This window comes from Ambystoma mexicanum, chromosome 3q (assembly GCF_040938575.1).
Source record: "Ambystoma mexicanum isolate Mex_15411 chromosome 3q, UKY_AmexF1_1, whole genome shotgun sequence".
Classification (NCBI taxonomy): domain Eukaryota; kingdom Metazoa; phylum Chordata; class Amphibia; order Caudata; family Ambystomatidae; genus Ambystoma; species Ambystoma mexicanum.
In genome coordinates this window covers 1,108,032,560-1,108,053,170 of record NC_090926.1, presented here as the reverse complement: position 1 = coordinate 1,108,053,170, position 20,611 = coordinate 1,108,032,560, and the positions used below count along the sequence as shown (strand labels likewise).

The following is a 20,611-nucleotide window of genomic DNA, read 5'->3' as shown; positions in this document are numbered from 1 at the left end:
ATTACCTCCAACTCTCTGAGGGTCAGACGTTTCGCTGGGCAGAGAGTGGGGGGTAGATCTCTATGTTCTGCAGGTGCCTCCTTCTGGAATGGACTCCCTGCCCATCCCAAACTGGAGCTGGACAATCTGAAGTTCTGGAAGCAGCTCAAGACCTTCCTATTCTCTTTGCCTCACCTGCTGACCTACCGGTCTGCCGCACCGACTGGTTGCCTGGCTACCTTCTGAGCACAACGGGTACCAGGATCCTCCATGATCGGCCTCCCCCCACGGCCTCCGGGCCAACACGCACATAGGGGCAGTAACTGTAACCTCTACAGTGCCCTGCCTCCCTGCACTTACCCAGAGCCGTGCTGGCCTGGTTGCACTTGCTCAGAGCATTGCTGCCCTGATCACACTTCCCCTCTCGCTGGTACTTCCCCTCTCCCTACCCTCTGCTCTTTGGGGCTGTCCCACTTGCACAATCTTAATGTCACAAAGCCTAGTAAGATAGTTTGTTTTGTCCTCCTTTTGTCTCCACTCCCTTTTCTTGTCGCGGCTGGAAACACTTGTGTACAGGCGCGTTATAAATGACTTATCATATCATATCTGCTGCCTCCATAACAAATGAGAACAAAGCCAGTGGAGTGAAGCTAAGACTTCTCTTCACCGTAAAAAGTTAGCACAAGGTGTAGAAACAAAAGCAAAAAAAATCAGCATCGGGACATTTTGCTGATCAAGAAAAACAAGGACAATATTACTAGGAAGCAGATTGTTTGCACTCTGACTTACAATACACATCATAATGGCATTAAGAAGATAATTTCCAAACATTGACATCTGTTGCAACTCAACAATCCAGGCTTGGAACGCCCTATTTATGCATTAAAAAAATGCAAAAATCTCAAGAATTGGCTTTCACGAGCAGATAGAGCCACTATGACCAAATCAGATGACCATCGGCTCTCTGGGGATCCAAGCCAGTAATTGGAAATTTATCATGGGGTTTTTGCAGTCAATGCAAATCAACAACTGCATGTACATCGGTCACTATGAACGGCAAGTCCTGGAACTTAAAACATCATACCACTTGCAACACATAAAACGTCATTTACATTATTATTGTCCCTGTCAAAAAACATATATTGGGAAAACATCTAGACCCGTTAAAATAAGAATTACGGAACATAAATCCAAAATCCGGACAAAACGATAAGATCTCCATTAGTTGCCCACTTTTTGGAAAACAATCACAGTTGTGATGATTTCAAATGCTGGGCACTTGAACGGGTAGATGGTGTAGATTCCCAGAGTATAGCAGCCAGACTGGCTCAGCGCGAACCCGGGCCTCAATCAGCAAGAAGAATGGCTTCATTCTGTATTATATAGATGTTGAAATATCACTATTGTCATTTGGCTATGTGATACACATTAGTCTACAATTGTGGTCTTCAACATCCACAATGTCTGATCACATTGGGTCATAATCCTGTCTATTGGGTATGTATTGATATACACTTGATATATTTTCTGGCCCGTGCATTGCTCCATGTATATTTCTACTTTAGTAGGACTAGTACATATATTCCTTACAGTCAAGTGGGTGCCTTTAGTTGTAGAAGGGCTTGCAGTCTTGTCTCTATGTCCATTGTCATGATCACGCAAAAGTATTTTTAAATGTTTTTATAATGCTTGAATGTATGCCTGTTTTGACAGCTTTGATATTTTTCTGATTGGAGCAATCCATAACTAGATAGGAATTTGGCCTTATGAGGAACGTGAGTGTAGTTAGTTGATGAGAATGGCTAGTCCCCTTTTTCTATTTCCACGTTTTTTCCGTACGCCGACATCTGACGGAAAAATTTAGTCCCATTTGTATGTCCGTGCTATTCCCTTCCAAACTCACTTGAACAGACGTCTACTAGCATGGTCTATAACACTGATACGGGACCAGTCTTGAGCCTACACACGTCAGGATGCTTCAGACCATTTTGTAACCACGTACTTTTGCTGCTGTCAAATTAACAGGTAAGCAGTTTGTCCGGGTGCGGGCTCTATGCTTGGTTCTTTATTCCCATTCCGTTAGCACGTCATGTTTGCCGCACTTAGCTTGGTACGGCTATCCAGCTGTTTTGTCATACTGTCTCTTAGCCCTTTGGCAGTATGGTCTTTCTGTCCTAAAATGTAACATCGGGTGCCTACAGCCACTTTGTCCAGTAACATTGGTCTCCATGGATACTACCATAGTGAAAAGTCTATTCGTAACTGTGGCTTTAATAACAGGCATCTCTACACCACGATGGTGGCATTTACCATCAAAGATGGACTGCTACATTTCAGGGGCTTTCAGGCAGACACGCTTGTCACTTAAACATGTCTCTTGAAGGCTCATTAAACATGTCATGGGGGCCACAGAGCCTCATTTGATTTATACTTTAATTTTACATTATTAAAATAAGATTGGTTAGGTAGCCTAATAATTATCAATTCTTTTTTCCATTAGGTTTGACCGTGGATTATTTACCATGGGCTTTTAACACAATGGAATATTGACTTTCTACCATTGAATCTGTTTGGAAGCCACAATAGATGGGCATCCATACAAGAATATGATGCTTTTCTAATACACTAATGGAGGTTGTTTAAGTCTGCCATTGGCCATTTGCACAGTTTGTTGTCTGTTGGTAATTTTGCCATCTAGGTGGAACTAGGGATAGTTCTAATCCCAGTCCTTTTATTATGTCTCTGCATATACATTTTTCTGCTGTCTGTTGTTGTATGCAGCTCTTGTTCTTCACACTCAAACTGGATGTAACAAGGTTATTAATTTTTGATCAGTTACTCACTAAAGACAAACATTTAGAACGCAATTTAGTGGCATGGGACTGCTATGCTTGGTCAGTTTTTAATTTGTATTTTTTTAATGTCATCTTTTGCAGAATAGGTTGTTTGAAAATGACTGAAGACGAGTCAAACTTTATGTATGTTCTTGTACATTGATTGTTGAACATTGGCTTGCAGTATTTCTGTCCTGAGAAAGACGAATAGCAGTTCCCCCCCTTTTTTTGGACTGAACTAGATCTAAGTACTTGTGGAAACTACAAAAAACAAGATATTTTGGGACATGCATTATATGAGCACATGCAAGATACTTGTAGTCGACACTCTGCACTTTTTCTGTTAGCATTTATGCACTGTTTTATCACTTTACGATACTTTGTACTTCTTGCCATCGGCATCTACACAATTGAGGCATTATTGAAAGTACAACTTGAGAGAAATATAAGCCATAAGCCCTATGAAAAATAGGTATAATATGGGCGTTTGACTAGTTATGACAAAGGCAATTCAGCACCCATTTCTTTAGGGCCATTTTCAAATGAAAACTCTATATACAGATTATATATTGTTGTTTCATGCAGTATCAAATTGATTTTTTTTTTTTTAGAACTTTCATACCTTTGTATAAATGTTATGATTAATACTTCATTTTTATATAACTGTGTTTACTATATTAATAAAATATGAATATATAATTATTGGATTCCGGAATGTTGGCCAAGGTGACAGCAGCTTGAACCTGCAGCTCCTGGCCTCCTTCCTGAAGCTATTTATTTACTGATTATGAATTCAAAAAAGAAGATTCAAGAACCTGAAAACCCAATCTCTACGAAACAGAAACAGTTGTTAGAGATGGAAGAAGACAATCCCAGTAGCCAAGACATTTATAAATTCCTAAGACAAGTAGCTTTGGATATGGTTGAAGTCAAGACCACCTTGTCTGAACTGAACTCAAAGGTTTGTCACCTAGATGGCAGAGTGGAGGAATTGGAAAAGAAATCAATTTCTATGAGCTCTGAGATGGCTGGAAGCTATAGGGCTTACAACAATTTGAGAAAGGACCTCCTGGGTGAGAAGGACCGGCGCATGGAAATGGACCTAAGGCTGCAGGAGAGAAATGTCAGGGTGATTTGGGTTGATGAGAACCCGGATCCCAGAAATGAAAATCTAATATTAATGATAATGGGTATCTTCAAAGACTGTTATGGTATGTCTTCCTTTAAGGAAGATGACTTTGATCATGCTTTTCGGGTTGGCAAATTACCCAGCTCTAAGCCAAGGCATATCATGGTCTCCTTTGTCCTGGCAAGAAAGGAGGAGAGCTTATTACAGGCTGCAAGAGATAAAGGATCTGTCACCTATAAGGGAAAATCTTTATATGTTTATCCAGATTATCCTAAAGAGATCTTGGCGACTAGGCGAACCTTCAAGGGAGTCAGGACCCTGGCCAAAACCCTGTAGGTTAAAGCTTTTCTCAACAGATACAATGCTTTGACAGTTTGTTTCCAGATGGAGAAAAAATCACCTCTGAACCGAAGGAGGCTTTTTTGTGGCTGGAGGCCCTCAGGGATTCTTGTACAACAATTGCAGGTTAACATCATCATCTGCACTTTCTACGATTTGATTAATATATATTTTTTTATTTATAATTATTTTTTAAAATTGACTGATGGTTAATTACAACAAGATGGCGCTGGCTATGGAAAACAGTTGATCGTTTTTTTGTTTCATGATGTTCGGAGTGTTTACCTTTGAATTATCTACAGGCTTGAGATACGCAGCCTGGTGGAATTTCCAGAGTAAAGGACTTTTGCTTTAACTTGACACCTGATTTCTATGTTCCGCTCTCAACACGCACTACGCAGCGTCAACAAGTCAGCCTTAGTCGTACGTGCGTTCAGGAAGCGTTATTTACTTTCTCTTTTGGCAGACCTCTGGATAGCTCCAGCCCTCCAAGGGTGGGGGTCAGAGTGATTCAGCTGTCCCCTGTACGGCGGTACACAGGGATTGCCCTTATTATGGTTGTCAGCGCTGCAGGCTCATTCGACCAGCTGTTCAGGTCTGTGCAGTGCGTCGAAATGCTGAAAACACACCTCATTCATATCTAAACGGGTGAGGTTGTTGTTTAATCAGGGCCCTATGATTGTAGTGTAAAATGGAGGGAGAACTTTGAGTTAATACCTACGCGATTTATAAGGAATCACTGGACTTCCTGTCCTATCTGTCCTCTCTGTGACTGTACTTACTGGACTTTGGGGCTTTTCATAACTACAATCAGTTATGCTGGGGGCCTGCTGTCTGAGATTGTACCCATGTGTCCAGTTGGATTAATTGTACAGCTGGACCAAACAGGCCATTTACTTTATACAATATGAAAGCGTGGATTCAGCTGGTGATGCTGTGATGCATTAATTTTCAAGCTTGATGTGTGACTCCAACATGAACATCAATATTTGTTTTTACTCTTCATGGAGTTTTTTATTAGTATACTTTAAAAGCGTCTAGCTATTGGGATTGAAGCTACAAATGTTTGCATTATTTTTTTACTTTGCTTGTAGATTTGCCTTTCTCCTTTGTGTAAGATATACTGTGGTTTTGGAGTATGGGATCTTTTCCATCTCCGTGGTATAAATGTATTAGATCTAGCCATTGCACTAATGAAAATTATTTATTTATTTTTTACATTTTATTGTCTTTATTTTTAGGGTAATAACGCAAGCCCCTTCTATTTAATTTATGTTCATACCTAGATGGAATCTTATTCCTTTATTTTTACTTTTTAGAGTTGCATTGATATCTATTATTGGTTTGTTCATGAGTCACTGGCAATTACAGACCTGACTGTGCGAATTTTCGGAAATGTGGTCTGCAAATACGACAATGCTACTTAGGTGGTTGGTTCTTTCATATGTGCTTAATACTTTTTTATACTGATGTGTATTTTCCAAAATATTTATGCTTTGATTTGATCTTTTTTTTTTCCCATTTTCTTCGTTGCATTGGTTCTGGGGTTGACTAAGAATATTGTCTAGGGATTTACTTATGGGTTGAAGATGTTACACACTGATAAGGGATTGTTCGGGGTAGCGGGGGTTCTTGGGGTTTTTCTAGTTCTTGTTGATGTTGGATTCATACTTCTGTTTTAGAGGGTGTGGGAGGGTTTGTTATTCTAGTATTTGCAGTATTGTTGAACTGGTGTTTTGTTTTTATTGTTTCACACAAGTCTTTGCGATGCCTTCTGGAAAGGGGGACCTTTTGTTTGTCTCTTCTTGGAATGTTAATGGTCTTAACAATCCAGTCAAGCGGAAAAAATAATTTTCAATTGCTTGAATGATATGCATAGCGAGGTTTATTTCCCTCAAGAGACACATCTGTTAAAGGATGAAGTTAATTTGTTACGTAAAAGGTGGGTGGGGGATTTTTATGTCTCATGCTATTCCTCTAAGAGCAGAGGTGTGGCAATTTTGGTGCAAAAAATGCCCCGATTAAAGTGATACAATCGCGCTCAGATGATGAAGGCAGGATCGTTGTTCTCTTAGCTGAAATTCAAGGGGTTAAGACACTTCTTTGTAATGTCTATGCTCCCTCATTGGATTGATTGATTGATTGATTGATATTTTGTTTCTATCGCACTCGTACACAAGTGTTTTAGAGCGCGACAAGGCAGGGGAACAGGGGAGAACAAAACAGCGATCTTACTAGGCCCAGTGACATTGAGAACGCGCAAGTGCATGGGAGGGGAAAAGTGCATGGGAGGGGGGAGAAGTGGAAAGTGCGAAGCAGAGGAGAAACAGATAAATAACAATAAATAAATAATAAAGGCAACAAACAGTGGTAATGCAGCCAGCAATTTGCAAGTGCTAGGCTTAAGGCAGCAGACATGGTAGGTCTGATAAGTGCAGGAAGAAAAAGGGGGGGCTGTGTGGGTACAGATACAGACCCCAGTGCAAGGGGTGGCCCGGAGGCAGTGCGGGAGGGTGGCAGGATGAGCAGGTACCTGGGCCCGAAAGACAGAGGGTGGCCTGGTGCACGGTGCCAAGAGAGAACAGATCAGCAGGGGAGAGGGGGAGCAAAGGCAGAAGAAAAGAGGAAGGTCTTGAGGTGCTACCGGAACCGGAGATAGTTCTCTTCACGTTTTAGAGTAGCAGGGAGGCTGTTCCAGAGGGAGGCCCCAGTCGAAGACAGAGATCTATCCCCAGCTCGTTTCTTAGAATAACAACTGACCCGAGGGAGTTGGAGGTAGAGGAGCGAAGAGCTCGAGAGGGGAGGTATTTGCGGAGGGATAGCTGAAGGTATTTTGGACCCAAGCCCCAGAAAGCCGAGTGGACAATGCAGAGGGTTTTGAATTTAATCCCTGCATCCACTGGGAGCCAGTGGAGAGATTTCAGAGCTGGAGAGATACAATCCCATGGCTTGAGGCCAAGGACAAGTCTCGCAGTCCTGTTCTGGATTATTTGCAGAGGGCGGAGAGTAGAGGCAGGTAGATTTAGAAAGAGGCTGTTACAATAGTCCAAGCTAGAGAGAACCAGAGCTTGGGATACCATGAGCTTCTGGGCGAAGGAGAGGAAAGACAGAGTACCTCTGAGGAGGTGCAGTCAGAAATGTCTCTTTTTAGAGACCTCAGAGATGTGTGCGGTGAGGAAAGGGTGGAGTCAAAGATAACCCTGAAGTTCTTAGTCTCGCAGGTGGGGGTAGGAGGAGGGCCAAGGGAGTGAGGGGAAAGGATGGTGAAGGTGTGCTGATGAGGAGGATCTCCGTCTTGCTGGCATTCAGACAAATATCATTGGCGGCACACCAATCCTGAATGGCAGTTAGGCAATCAGAGATGCGAGAGGGAGAGGAGGTGGCAGAGGGCAGCCTGAAAACGAGTTGAGTGTCGTCAGCGTAGCACTGGAAATTTGAGCAGAAAATGGCAATGCAGTGGGCGAGAGTTGCCAGGTATTGGTTGAAAAGCCAGGGCGAGAGGTAAGACCCCTGGGGAACACCACAGGTAGAGAGGAAGATAGATGAAAGGAAGGACCCAAGTTGGACCTGGGAGGGTCGATCTGAGAGGAAAGAGGTCAGCCAGGCCAGTGCCTGATCAGTGATACTCAGGTTTTCACGGAGGCGGTTGAGCAGGATGGTATGGTGACTGTGTCGAAGGCAGAAGAGAGATCGAGGATGAGGACAGAGGGAATGTTAGAGTAAAGGTTGTAGAGCAGATCTTCACAGATGTTCAGGAGAGCAGTTTCCGTGCTTCTGGCAGCTCTGAATCCAGACTGGTGGTCATGGAGACTGCCAACAGAATTGGAATGAAGGTTAAGCTGAGAGATGGCCAACTTTTCCAGGAGTTTGCCAAGAAAGGGAGTAATGGAAATTGGGCGATAGTTAGCTGGACAAGAAGGATCAGCTGTGGGTTTCTTGAGAAGAGGATGCACAAAGGAGTGCTTCAGAGGGGAGAGGAAGGATCCAGAGGCAAAGGAGTGGTTAAAAAATCACCAAGGGCCGGAGCGAGGGTGTCAATGTGGTCCTTCATGGTTTTAGAGGAACAGGCATGATGGATCATATTTTGGTAAGGTGGCTCAGATGCTGCCGGATTATGGTTCCCCGAATATTATTCTGGGCGGGGGGATTTTAATTTGGCTATGGATCATAACTTAGATCGAAGCGGACCTCTTACAAATCTGAGAAGGGATCCTACATTTTGTTCATTTCAGTCACTTGTAACAGAATTAGATTTGAAAGATTGCTGGAGACTATGTAATTCAGATTTTATAGAATACACCTTTTATTCTGGATGTCATAATACATAGCAGGTTTTGAGATTGGAAGTATTGCTGTTATGGATCATGCACCAGTGTTTTTGGATGTGAAGCTGGAGTTTGATACTTGCAGGTCGTTTTGTTGGAAAATGAACACCTCAACTCTACAGGATGAGAAAATTGTGGATAAGATTAGATCTGAGGCTGATCACTTTGTTGCGGAAAATAGAAATAGGCTTAACGTTAAGACACTCTGGGAGGCCTTTAAATGTACAATGCGGGTCCTTATTTTGGGGTTGTCTAGTAGCAAGAGGAAATGTTTGGAGAAGATGAGTCTGGATTTAGACAAACGTATTAAAGTGATTTCGATAGATTTATTAAGCGACCCTACTAACTCGGAAAAGAGGTTGGCGCTTAAGAAACTGCAGAGAGAAATGAATGACATTTTGAGAGTGAAATCTGAAAAAGACTTGTACAGGTTAAAATGCTCATATTTTGAATATGGGGAAAAATGTGATTGTTGGCTTGCCTATAGATTGAGACAAACAGCAATCGGAAATGGCCATCACCTCTGTAAAGGGAATGAACGGTATGATGACATTTGACCCTAAGGAGATTAATGGGGCCTTCAAGGAATACTACATGAAGCTATATCAAAATTAATTGGGTGTCAATGGTCTGGATGAGTCTTTTCTGGATGGTTTAGAAATGCCTATAGTGGATGATTTGGAAAAATCGATTTTGAATGTTGAAGTGACTGTTGATGAATTGAGATCTGCAATTGGAAAGCTAAATTCAGGCAAATCTCCTGGGCCTGATGGTTTGCCTGCTGAGTTTTATAAAATTTTACCTGATTTGGCGGTGGGGCTTTTGCGGGATATGTATACGAAATCTAGGGAGGTGGGTCTTCTTCCGTCTTCAACCAAACATGCATTATATCGGTTTTTCTTAAGATAGGTAAAGATAGCAGCTTGACTTCTAACTATCGTCCGATTAGCCTAATAAATACGGACAACAAAAAATTGGCGAAGTTGTTGGCCTTACGCTTGGATCATTTATTAGTGAAGCTGGTGCACACTGATCAGTCAGGTTTTGTTCAAGGTCGTAGAACATCTAGTAATATTAGGAACTTGTTGGTGATGACACATGCCCAGATCTTGGAAGATGATGTGGCAGTGTTCTCTCTGGATGCGGAAAAGGCATTTGATCGAGTTGACTGGAAGTATCTTTTTTTGGTATTACGTGCTATAAACTTGGGAGAGGAATTTATTTCCTGGATTTCCCTGTTATATGCTTGTCCGACGGCCAATGTCAGAACCAATGGCCAACTATCCAATTCTTTTGAGCTGCAGAGGGGTAATAGACAGGGCTGTCCTCTGTCTCCTCTAATATTTGTTTTGGCCATGGAACCTTTGGCAATAGCCCTGAGATGTGATGTCGAGGTCTGAGGTCTGAACTTTCATGGAGTTGAGCAGAAGTTGTGGTTTTATGCGGACGATCTGCTATTATTGTTACGGAATTCGGATGTGTCGCTACCTGCCTTGTTAAATGTATTAAACAGGTTTCATGATGTTGCAAGGTACCAGGTAAATTGGACCAAATCTGAGGTGTTACCAATATCTGGATACTGTGATAAGAGTTTGATTACTAGACTGGGTTTTCAGTGGTGTGACAGTAAAATAAAATACCTGGGTGTTTGGCTGACCCCATTGGTGGATGACATGGCAGGGATAAATATGAACGAGGTGTGTTGTGATCTAAAAATAGCCTTGCAGAGGTGGTCTTTGCTTCATTTATCCCTATAGGGCAAGGTGAACGCTTTAAAAATGAATGCTGCTCCGAGAGTTAATTACATTCTAGGTATGCTTCCGGTGAAAATTAGTCCATTTTATTGGAAGAAAATTGATGGTTTCTTATAGTCCTTTCTCTGGGACAACAAGCCGCCACGGCTAAAGTTGTGGAAACTTCAGTTGCCTGTAGAAAAAGGGGGACTGGGTGTCCCGAATTTCAAAGCTTACCATTTGGCTTTCTCTAGTCATTTTATTGTACCCTTTTTGAAGGAACCACCAGATAAATGGGCTATTGCGGAGGCTAGTTTGTTGGGCCTGCTACCTCCTAGGGTGATTCTCACGGCCACAAACAGGTCATGTAGGAAAATGCCAATGACAGACTTTCTGAGAGAGACTTGGAATAATATACATAAATTGTGGGGGTCGGATGCTTTGAAAACCACTCATGCTTCCATTTGGCTGAATCCGTCGATTACTGTTGGGGGAAAGACTCTATTCTGGTCGGAGTGGTTTCTGAGTGGTATATACTGGATTGGTGATGTCATTAAGGATGGTGAGTGGATTGGAGATAGTTATGTGAGAAATGTAACGTTGAAAATGTCCTAGCTGATGATTTTTGAAAATTGAAAAGATGTATAAGTGATGTGGCAGATCAAGGGGGTGCAATGACAAATCTCTTTCTAAAAGGAGAGGGAGCCAGGATGTGGTTCAATTGCTAGCAGGATATACAATAGAATTGTGTCTGCTTATAAAGAGAATTCTGAATTGAGAGCTGATTTGGGCAGGAGATTGGGGTGTGAGATTACACCTGAAATGTGGTTGGAGATGTGTGCTAATGTTAAACTTTGTTCTATAATTTTGGAGGAACGCTCGAGACAAATAAAGATACTCAACAGAGTGTTTTGGAGTCCAGAACGACTGTATAAGAGAGGTATGGTGGAGACGGATGAATGCTGGTGTTGTGGGAATGGATTGGGTAGTTTGGAACATTTGCTGTGGGATTGTGTGAGAGTATGGGGATTTTGGCAAGGCGTATGTTGCATCTGTTTACGTGTTCCGAATTTGGATGTTGCATTGGATTTTAAAACAATGATCTTGGGAGGTGGTCAGTTGATTGAGGACCTTTCTGTCTCTCAGAAAAAAAATTGCCTCGTGAAGCAGGAGTGGGCAAGAAGATGGTGTTAAGGGGTTGGAAATCCCAGGTTGCACCTACTGTCGCGGATTGGATTGATGGAATGACCAGTCTTGCAAATAGGGAAAGAGTGATTTATAAGAGACAAGCGAAACCGTCATTACATGCAAAGATTTGGGATGACTTTATGAATATGTACTAGTTCTTTATCTGGAAATGTGTATATTGTATTTCTGCATGTTGTTACATTGTTTTGATTTTTGTAAATTTGCTTTGATGAACTTGTCATTGTTATTATATAATTTGTATAAAAAAAATAATTTAAAAAGAATATATAATTATTACGATTATATTTACAGAAAATAAATGTTCCTGTGTGACTATATCCCTTGGTTTCGTGACCAACATGTCTTTAGGCACATTTAAAAGTAACCAAAAATCCTTTGAGTTTGAGTCTACGGTGATACAAAAGTATCCCCAGTGCACTGCATTGGAAGATGCATTGTGCAACATGAAAAGGTTACCCAAAATTGATTGTATGTAAAAAGAAAATGTTTCCCAGTACTGACAGTCTGAAGGACTAGTCAGTTTCCACATAACAAATGAGCAAAAGGCCAGTGGAGTGAAGCTAAAGGCTTCACTTTAAAAAGTCAGGACAAGGTGTAAAAACAAACGCAAAAGGTGTGTGGGTCCATAAACAAAATTTCCCAACATGAGGGATAGTAGAACTTGTAGCTTCTGATAAAAATAGAAAGTTTAAGACGCATCCTTACTCAATGTCCATGCCTTAGAAAAGAAAGCAAAACCCAATGGTACACTTTAAGAATAACGCAATGTTATTCAAGGTAGGTAAAACCGGTGTTCACCCAAAATACTGTAAAAGAAAAGCCGAATGCGCTACTACTGCACATTCGGCTTGTGAAAAATAATCGAGACCCATAATGCCAAGCATGGGGGGCGGGAGTTGTGGGGGTGTCCTATGCTCCCCTTGTTCGGCATTATGGGCTTCGGGGGTGTCCCTGCTTCCGTGTCATTGGAATCGTGGGACAAAAAGAAAGAAAAAAACCTGCGGTGTCAGCTCTGACCCACGTTAGCAGGAGGGAATTGACACTGCAGGGGTACATCAGTGTAACACAGCAGTGTGCCACCGCAAAAGTTAAGTGTGGAGGTTGTAGGGCGATGCAGGATGGCAGAAAGTGATCTACGTAATCACTGCGCAACGCGATTTTGCGATTCAATCTTTTCGGATACTCGTTGCGCAGTGATCACGTAGATCTGGTAAAACCCTACTGTAAAGATTTTACACTCATTCAGTTCAGAGTAATAAAACAGTACAAATACCTATTACTTTTCAGAAGGGGAGAAACACCAGTCAAAGTTAGTAATGCAAACTATATACTTTTTAGAGGGGCAGAATGCAACTCAAAGGTAAGCATAAACTTAATGACAATTTGTAACTTTGTTCATAGAGATACAGTTACCACACAAACTTCTTTAGCAAGAATGTACTTTTACACTATTATATTTCCAAGACAAAATTCTTATCTTATAAAGTTCTTCCCTAGTCTATAGCATGAGTTTTTCCAGGGGCAGAAGAGCAACCATAGTGGTCTGATTCTAGCTGCAGGCAGGTCAAGATAGGTTTGAGTTGCAGGAAAGTCAAAGTTCCAGAGGTTATCTTCTTAACCAAGGAAGTATTAGCTTCATAGTGTTCAGGGACTTCACAGAAAGCTCCATATATGTGTTTCAGCATTAGGTCTGGGCAAGTGGTATGGGCAAAAAATAAGAGAACGCACACCAGCCACGATTTAGCTTGGTCAGAGAGAGGACTGCCAATGGGGAGGAACACTGCAGCACCCACATGTGATATCCGGTTTCCACAAGGTTGTGCAACACAACCATTGTGGATCTGTCTGCAGCAAGGGGTAGGAGTTATGTATGGAGCTTGCAGAGGAGGCATGCAATTAGTACCTTAAGGTGAGCACGCTTAAAATGCATTAAAGTGAATGTAGTGTAGTTTGTGGAAAGGGGGCGTCTGGTTGGTTAGTGGGGGAAATGTATAAGAGGTCAACTCTTGATTTTCAAGGTAAGTGGAAGGTAGAGGGAAGAGCAAACAGAAGAACACAGAGTGGTGCTAATGAAGACCCTAGGTAACAAAATATTCTTTTGGGCTGTTGTCCATTCACACATCTTTATTCCAGCCTGTCCCTTGGGCAGGTACCTTCATCAGCCAGACAAAAAACGAAGTACTAAACAGGCTGACTGGTGCATGCCCGCTCTTAAATGCATCTCAAACTGCACATACAGCACTCCTAACGCCCCATGCTTTGCACTGCTAATGAACTTTCAGTCTGGTCTAGAGCACCCAAGCTATTCCAGCATGCACACATATGCTTCCTTGTTTCATGTTCACCTAATGCAATCAAGGGAGAAACATACCTGGTAATTAGATTTCCCCTCTTTTGAAACAAAGTGCTCGTCATTCACCACAGTGGCGAGTCGAACTGCTGCTTCATCTAGCCGGTCAATGGAATGCAGGTACACAATATACTCCTCAGCATTCTCCGGGCTTAGCTGGGAAGAAAGATATGCATTAATAAAAGACCTCTACTGAAGGAGCCAAGTATAAAGAATAACACATGTTACTGATGGCTGCAAGAAGGAACATCACATACATTTCTTATGTCTCACATATTTTGACAAAGATAAAATATTTGCAACCAAGAGAAATAATGCGTTAATGATCACAGCTTTAAGAAATGTTAAAGAGTCTGAGAGAAGTGATCAGACCAATTATCACAGAAAAAGACAGAACCCTACATGGATTACAGATTCTGAGCAGAAAGAGGAATAGCGTGAAAGTGCCCGATTTCTGGCATTGATAACAAAGTCATTCGAGGTTGTGATATCCCAACACAGAGACAGAATTTACAGATTACCGGTTCAGAAACAGAATTTGCAACAAAGAATTTGCAAGAGTGCAGGAATGTGTAGCTCTAATGTGTATTCAATGACAGAGGTCATATTCATGGATCAAATAAGGGGTATGTTCCAGGTGTACGGTTCCCAGAGAAGGTAGGTGCAAGAGATTATTAATCCCAAATGAGAAAATATTTGACTGTCTGCAATCAGTTCCACCTTACCAACACTACGCTAACAATAAAATAAATTTTAAAAAAGTAGTGGATCACGGATATTCAATCGCTGGCTACGAAATGCATTTAAAGCATGTAACAACTTGCGTAGCATGTTTTCAGCCGCATAAGATGTTCTGACCTCAGTGTGCACTTTTGTATAGTCACTCTTTTTCACACAATTCTCTGGATGTTAATAGCCAAGTAATCATATTAGCCCTGCAAATAAGCATGCCTCTTGATGTCATTGAAAGAAGGGACATCCCTCATGCACTTACAATACAATTATAAGCAAAGAAAACAAGAGGCTGCATTCACGATCAATAATCATGCCACTGGAGACAGAGGACATGTTTCTAAACATGTGCTTTTTGACTTACATAGGGAATGTCAGTCTTAACACCAGTCCATTCATTTAAAAAGCAATTAAAAGGCTGAAGAAGGGGGGCTCCTCGCATTGACAACACAAAAGGTTAAGAGTGTGCTTTCCCCAGGGCAGTTATCTTGCTGGGGTTTTGATTAGGAACTCTTTGGCATCAATAAATACATAATGTGCAGCAAAATTAGCAAGTTGGAGCCAGCCATCTAAGCTTGGAAGATGATGCGAAACCAACGGAGTTATGTTCACTTTTTAATGTCTGCAGTAATATACATTTGGGAAATTCTGCATTGATCGACTATGTGCATGTTAGGGAGAATTCTCAGAAATGTGCTAATTCCTCTCTACCTTAGAGACCCCCCCCTCCCAGCAACTTTGCTGGATTTTGAGGACTCATTTTTTTACCTGGAGCGAGCGAACCCTTTTTTCCCACTCTCTCATGTATTTTTTAACACTGTGTTTCTTTTGGTTGTGGAGTCTGACAAACTCCATAGGCATCTTTTACATTGCGTCACTCAGCACCTTCAGTGCAGAGGCACAGGGCCGTCTTCCAGATTTCCCATAGGTTTAAATACTTTCTCTTGGAAAAACTACTGTTTCAAAGAGCAGTGAAGTGAAACTGACTTTAATTACATTGTAACTTTCTAGACCCATCACACACTATCTTACAATAGGGTGCTGGAGGGGTTACTTATCCCCTTCGTCTAGCTTCTCATGTAACATTTTTATGTTACACTTTCCTCGATGAATGGCTGGTGGCAGTGGTTTACTTCTAACTACCATGGTGTGCTTTTACCGCGGGCTGCCTTCGCAGCTGCAGTAAAGCAACAAAGGGTGCCATTTTTGTCAAAATGACCCCAGTCTTTTTTCGCCATTTCTTTGTGGAAAGGTCCTTCTTGGGATTTACTGTGTCAGGGGCTATCTGGGTGTGTGAGTCCCTGAAGAACGAAGATGGGTGGATTGAAGGCCACAAAGGGAGAACATTTGATGGCATGAGAAGTCTTTTCATGCTGGAAAGCATTTTTGATACCTGTTGCCCAGGGTTGAGACAGCACCGAGCTGACTCATAAGAAAGGGACCCCAAGAAGGTAGCAGTTGCTGCTGACTTATTGGTGACCAACAGGGTCCCTTTATTAAGGATTCTGGGGATGCTCACAGGAAGGAAGGGCAAAAGAAGCACACAAAGGAAGGGAACGAATTCCACAAACCCCCATATCCAAAGAGGCCAACAAAAGTAACAAGTCAGAGAAACACCATAGAAAATTCAATAGGGCTAGTGAAACCTCTGAAGCCAAAACAGAAGGAGGTTACCAGAAAATCCAATTCCAGAAAACCTTTGATAAATGTGTGGTGTGTGGATGTGGTGACCATGTGAAAGGTGATACCTGATGCAAGGGTAAACCCTTAGGGATCCCATCGGTCTTCTTAGCCTTCACCCTAGAGGGAGACGCTCCAATAACAGGTGCCAACTTTCACTCTCTAGCTCAAGAACCCATTGGAGTTCAGGCTAGAGTTACTTTAGTGTCTCTTGGGTCCTGGGAAAAACAGAGTCAGGATATATATAACTCCATCCCAAATAATATTAAAGAACATTTTAAGAACAGTGTTCTCATCAATGGCCAGGAGCCCTCTGCCATTATGGACACTGGGGCCAGCATCACAGTGGTAGATTAGGGCTTTGCTAAGGCATTTCTGAGGCCCACCAAGCTTGCAGGAGGCCCTGTTCAAATGTTCCCTAAAATGCCTCTCACACTAAAGTGCAATGGTATGACTGTTAGAATTCCTGTCCGTGCCCAGGCAGAGGTGCCTGGTACTGTGCTCTTGGGCAATGGCCTGAAGGTCTTGGGTGCTGTCTCCACCACAGAACAGCCCCAAAGTCGAAATACAAGGGCTCAGGTGAGGAAGACCAGAGAGGCAACTTTAAAAAACCTCTCCACTGAGACGAAGGAGAAATCCAATGTCTACAAATTGAAAAAGGGCCCCAAGCCCAAACCTTCCAAGAGGAAAAGAGCTCCTGTATCCAAAAAGCACAAGGCCCCACCTGTGACCCCACCTCCAGAAGACGGTGAGGTGACTGAACAAAAATCCCCAGAAGATCCACCTACTGGTTACGGGGAGGTAAAGGAGATTCAACCCTTCCTAGAGAATCTGGATCCTAGAGCCCATCGGAATTGCAAACTTTACTTGCTGAAGGTGGACCATCTCTGGAAGACTTCAGTAGGGGGCAAAGAGAGTGTCCCTTTTTTGAAGGTTTGAGAAGACAATCCGCTTCCCAGCTTGAAGGGCAAGATCCTGGGAAGAACAGACTCTATTCGGAAGATAGGCTCTTATATAGTAAACCTGTTGAGCCTACCCCTGGGGAGCATCGAAGACTGGTGGTACCCCAAATGATAAGCCTTTGCTTTTGCACTTGGCTCATGAAGTCTCTCTGGCTGGTCACTGGACTACCAAGAAGATCAAAGAGACCTTCATTGTATTTCTACTGGCCCCATATGGGTGCAGCAGTAGATAAACACTGAAAAAAGTTGCCACACTTGCCAGTTGTCTAGTAAAACTGTAACCACGACTGTGGCACCTTTGGCGCCTCTCCCAGTTGTGGGAACACCTTTTGAGAGGGTATGGATTGACATGCTCTGTCTCATTGAACCTCCAACTTCCTCAGGCAACAGATGCAGTCTTGTTGTAGTGGACCATGCCACGAGGTACCCTGAGGCAATGCCCACAACAGTTGTCACTGCTCAGGCAGTTGCTAGGGCCCTACTTGGTATTTTTACCAGAGTAGAACTTCCCAAGGAGGTAGTCTTTGACAGGGGATCACGTTTTATGTCCCACTACATGCAAGCCATGTGGATAACCTGTGGAGTCTCCTACAAGTTCTCTACTGACTACCACCCACGAACAAGTGGGTTGGTAGAGAGGTTTAACCATACACTGAAGAGAATGATGTGAGCATTAGAAGAACCCTTTTGCAGGAAGTGGCACCTTCTGCTTCCATGCCATCTCTTTGCATGTAGAGGAATACATCAAGTTAGAATGGGCTTCAGCCCCTTTGAGCTTCTCTGTGAGCATCAGGTCAGAGACCCTTTGGCTATGATCAAGGAATGCCTGGTGACTTTTCCACCTTCCCAGCCAGTGAAGATCACCGACTATGAGCTAGGCCTGAGAAGGAGGATGGCACTTATGATCTCAGAAGCCACTGAAAACCTGAAAACTGGTCAAGCCCTGGTGAAACACTGGTACGGTCAGAAGGCTAGCATGGTTGAGTTTAATTCTGACCTGCAAGTTCTAGTTATGGTTCCAGTAAGGCCAAAGCCTTACAGGACAAGTGGACTGGACCCTTAAAAGTTGTAGGAAAACCTGGAGAGGTCAATTATTTGGTGAACTTTGGCAACCCCAAGGATGCCCTTAGGGTCTTTAACACCAACCATCTGAAGGCGTATGTTGCCAGACCAGAGATAGGAGCTTTGCTCTTTGCTTCTGATCAACATGGTGAACCCCTCCCTGGCCTTCTAAAAGGACACACTTCAGACTGCTCAATAGAAGTGGTACATCTTTCTTCTCATCTGACTCTGCAACAGCAGGAGCACAAAGCTCTGCTGACTCAGTTTGCCCACCTGTTTTTACTTACACCAGGTCCGACTCCTTGGGAGTCAGCATGCCATTGACACTGGTGATAGTGTCCCTGTAAAGAGCAGGGTTTACATAATGTCAGACTCTGTGGGAAAACACTTCAAGGAAGAGGTCAATAAAATGCTTGACCTTGGAGTAATTGAGCACTGCAACAGTCCATGGTAAAGTCCAGTTGTACTAGTGCCAAAAGCAGCAACTAAAGAGCTCTCGTTCTGCATGGACTACAGGGCCTTGATTGCAGTCACCAAGACGGATGCCTATCCTTTACCAAGGACATATGAGCTGGTGGACAAGCTTTGTTCAGCCAAGTTCCTCAGCACATCTGGCTTTACCTCAGGCTATTGGCAAATAGCCCTGACAGACCAAGCCAAGGTAAAAACAGCATTTTCTACCCCAGTGGGCCTGAATCAATTTATGATCATGCCTTTTGGACTGAAAACTACACGTGTCACCTTTCAAAGATTGTGTCCTGAATGGGCTAGAGAACTTCTGCATGGGATATTTGAATACACACAATCTATAAATGGGTCAATCGTGTCTTTTATCCTAGAAAGGACATAAACTCTTGATTCAGGGTAGACAATAGATACAAGAAATTACAGTAGGTTGCCCTGCCCACGGATTGCTCAGGTGGACACCAACTACACTTCATACACAAATCTCCAAATAATTGATTAAGAAACATTCATCATTTTAGTATTGCTTATATATGCCATTTTTCACATATAAGTGCGGTGTAAGAAGCAACTCTGTCAAGCCGACTTTGTAAGGGCATCAGAGAAGGTTTATAACTACTGCATTCAATATCATTAATGATGTAGCATGGTAAAAAAAAAAATTATTAAACATTTTTTCACAGGAAACCACTAGTGCATAAATCAAACAGTATTGCTTGATTAATCTTTTACAGATTTAATTCCCTCTGTTCCTATATCTGTAGTTCATACGGCCAAAAACATTTTTATTAAGGTGTATTTGGGACTACAGATAGTGCTAATGCAGGTACCACTACCAATCAATTTCATTGTTGAATACAATTTCACGTCCCCGATGAAGGCCCACTAGATCATGCAAGGAGACACCACCGTGCCCCTGCATCTGTGCCTGCTCCCCCGACTACCCTCAAGGCCTCTTCACCTCCATCAGTCATCCCCCATTACCCCCCCAACACTTGTCGTTTCCGTGTGACGCATTTTCAACCCTGCTCGCGTTTTATTATGTAGCTGCGGTTATCCTTCTATATAACCGCAGCTACAGAAAATCTTTTGTGCTCTTAACTTGGACCCTAGCCCACATCCAACTCCCAAATTTGACATTGTGGGTTCCCCCCACCCCACCTCTAGCCTGATACCATTTCACAGTTTTTCCTCCTCAAAAAGGCATTGTTCTGCCTTTTTATTTTCGGGTGGCCGCGGGTATAACCGCGGTTATCTATGGCATCAGGAGAAAAAAAGATTGAGACTTTCTTTTCTGACAAGCCTGCCTACTGCAATGCACCATGGGAGAGATGTCTATTTTGGGTGGTGGGGTGCATAACTTAAGACTACAAAAGGATTGCAAGTCAAAGGTTCGAACCCAAGTTTTTTCAGACCCGGTCCAATTCAGTCCAGCAGTTTTCCCTGTGCAGTCCGAGCAAAAACCTTTTGTGTCTGTGTTTTTGTTTTCTTAATAACTTTTACATTTTTTTTATGAATCTTTCCTAAAATATCCAGTCTGGGGGTGGAGGGTGGTGGTGTACAAAACGGTCTGGAAAATTTCAGCCAAAGTGATTGCACGAGTCAAAGGTTATTAGCAATTCATTTTTTTAATTTCCTCATCACTCACCATAACATATTAAGTGATATTAAAATATATATATATATATATATATATATATATTAATTCTATTTTATATCTCATTGTGATTGACCAGTTTCTATTGCTATTGTATCGTTATTGGGAATGGCTTGCTTGTTTATGAGGCTGTCTGTACATCTGCATGGGGTGTT

The 20,611-nt window shown here is 42.5% G+C and overlaps 1 protein-coding gene across 2 annotated transcripts in view; it reads right to left on the bottom strand.

Moving 5' to 3' along the window:
* Positions 1-20,611, bottom strand: part of XAB2 (XPA binding protein 2) — a 711,598-nt gene that overhangs the window by 597,247 nt on the left and 93,740 nt on the right. For both annotated transcript variants that reach the window (XM_069603869.1, XM_069603870.1), the window contains exon 5: positions 13,920-14,054. In XM_069603869.1, the coding sequence (XP_069459970.1) occupies positions 13,920-14,054 (135 nt within the window). The remainder of the gene's footprint in view (positions 1-13,919; positions 14,055-20,611) is intronic.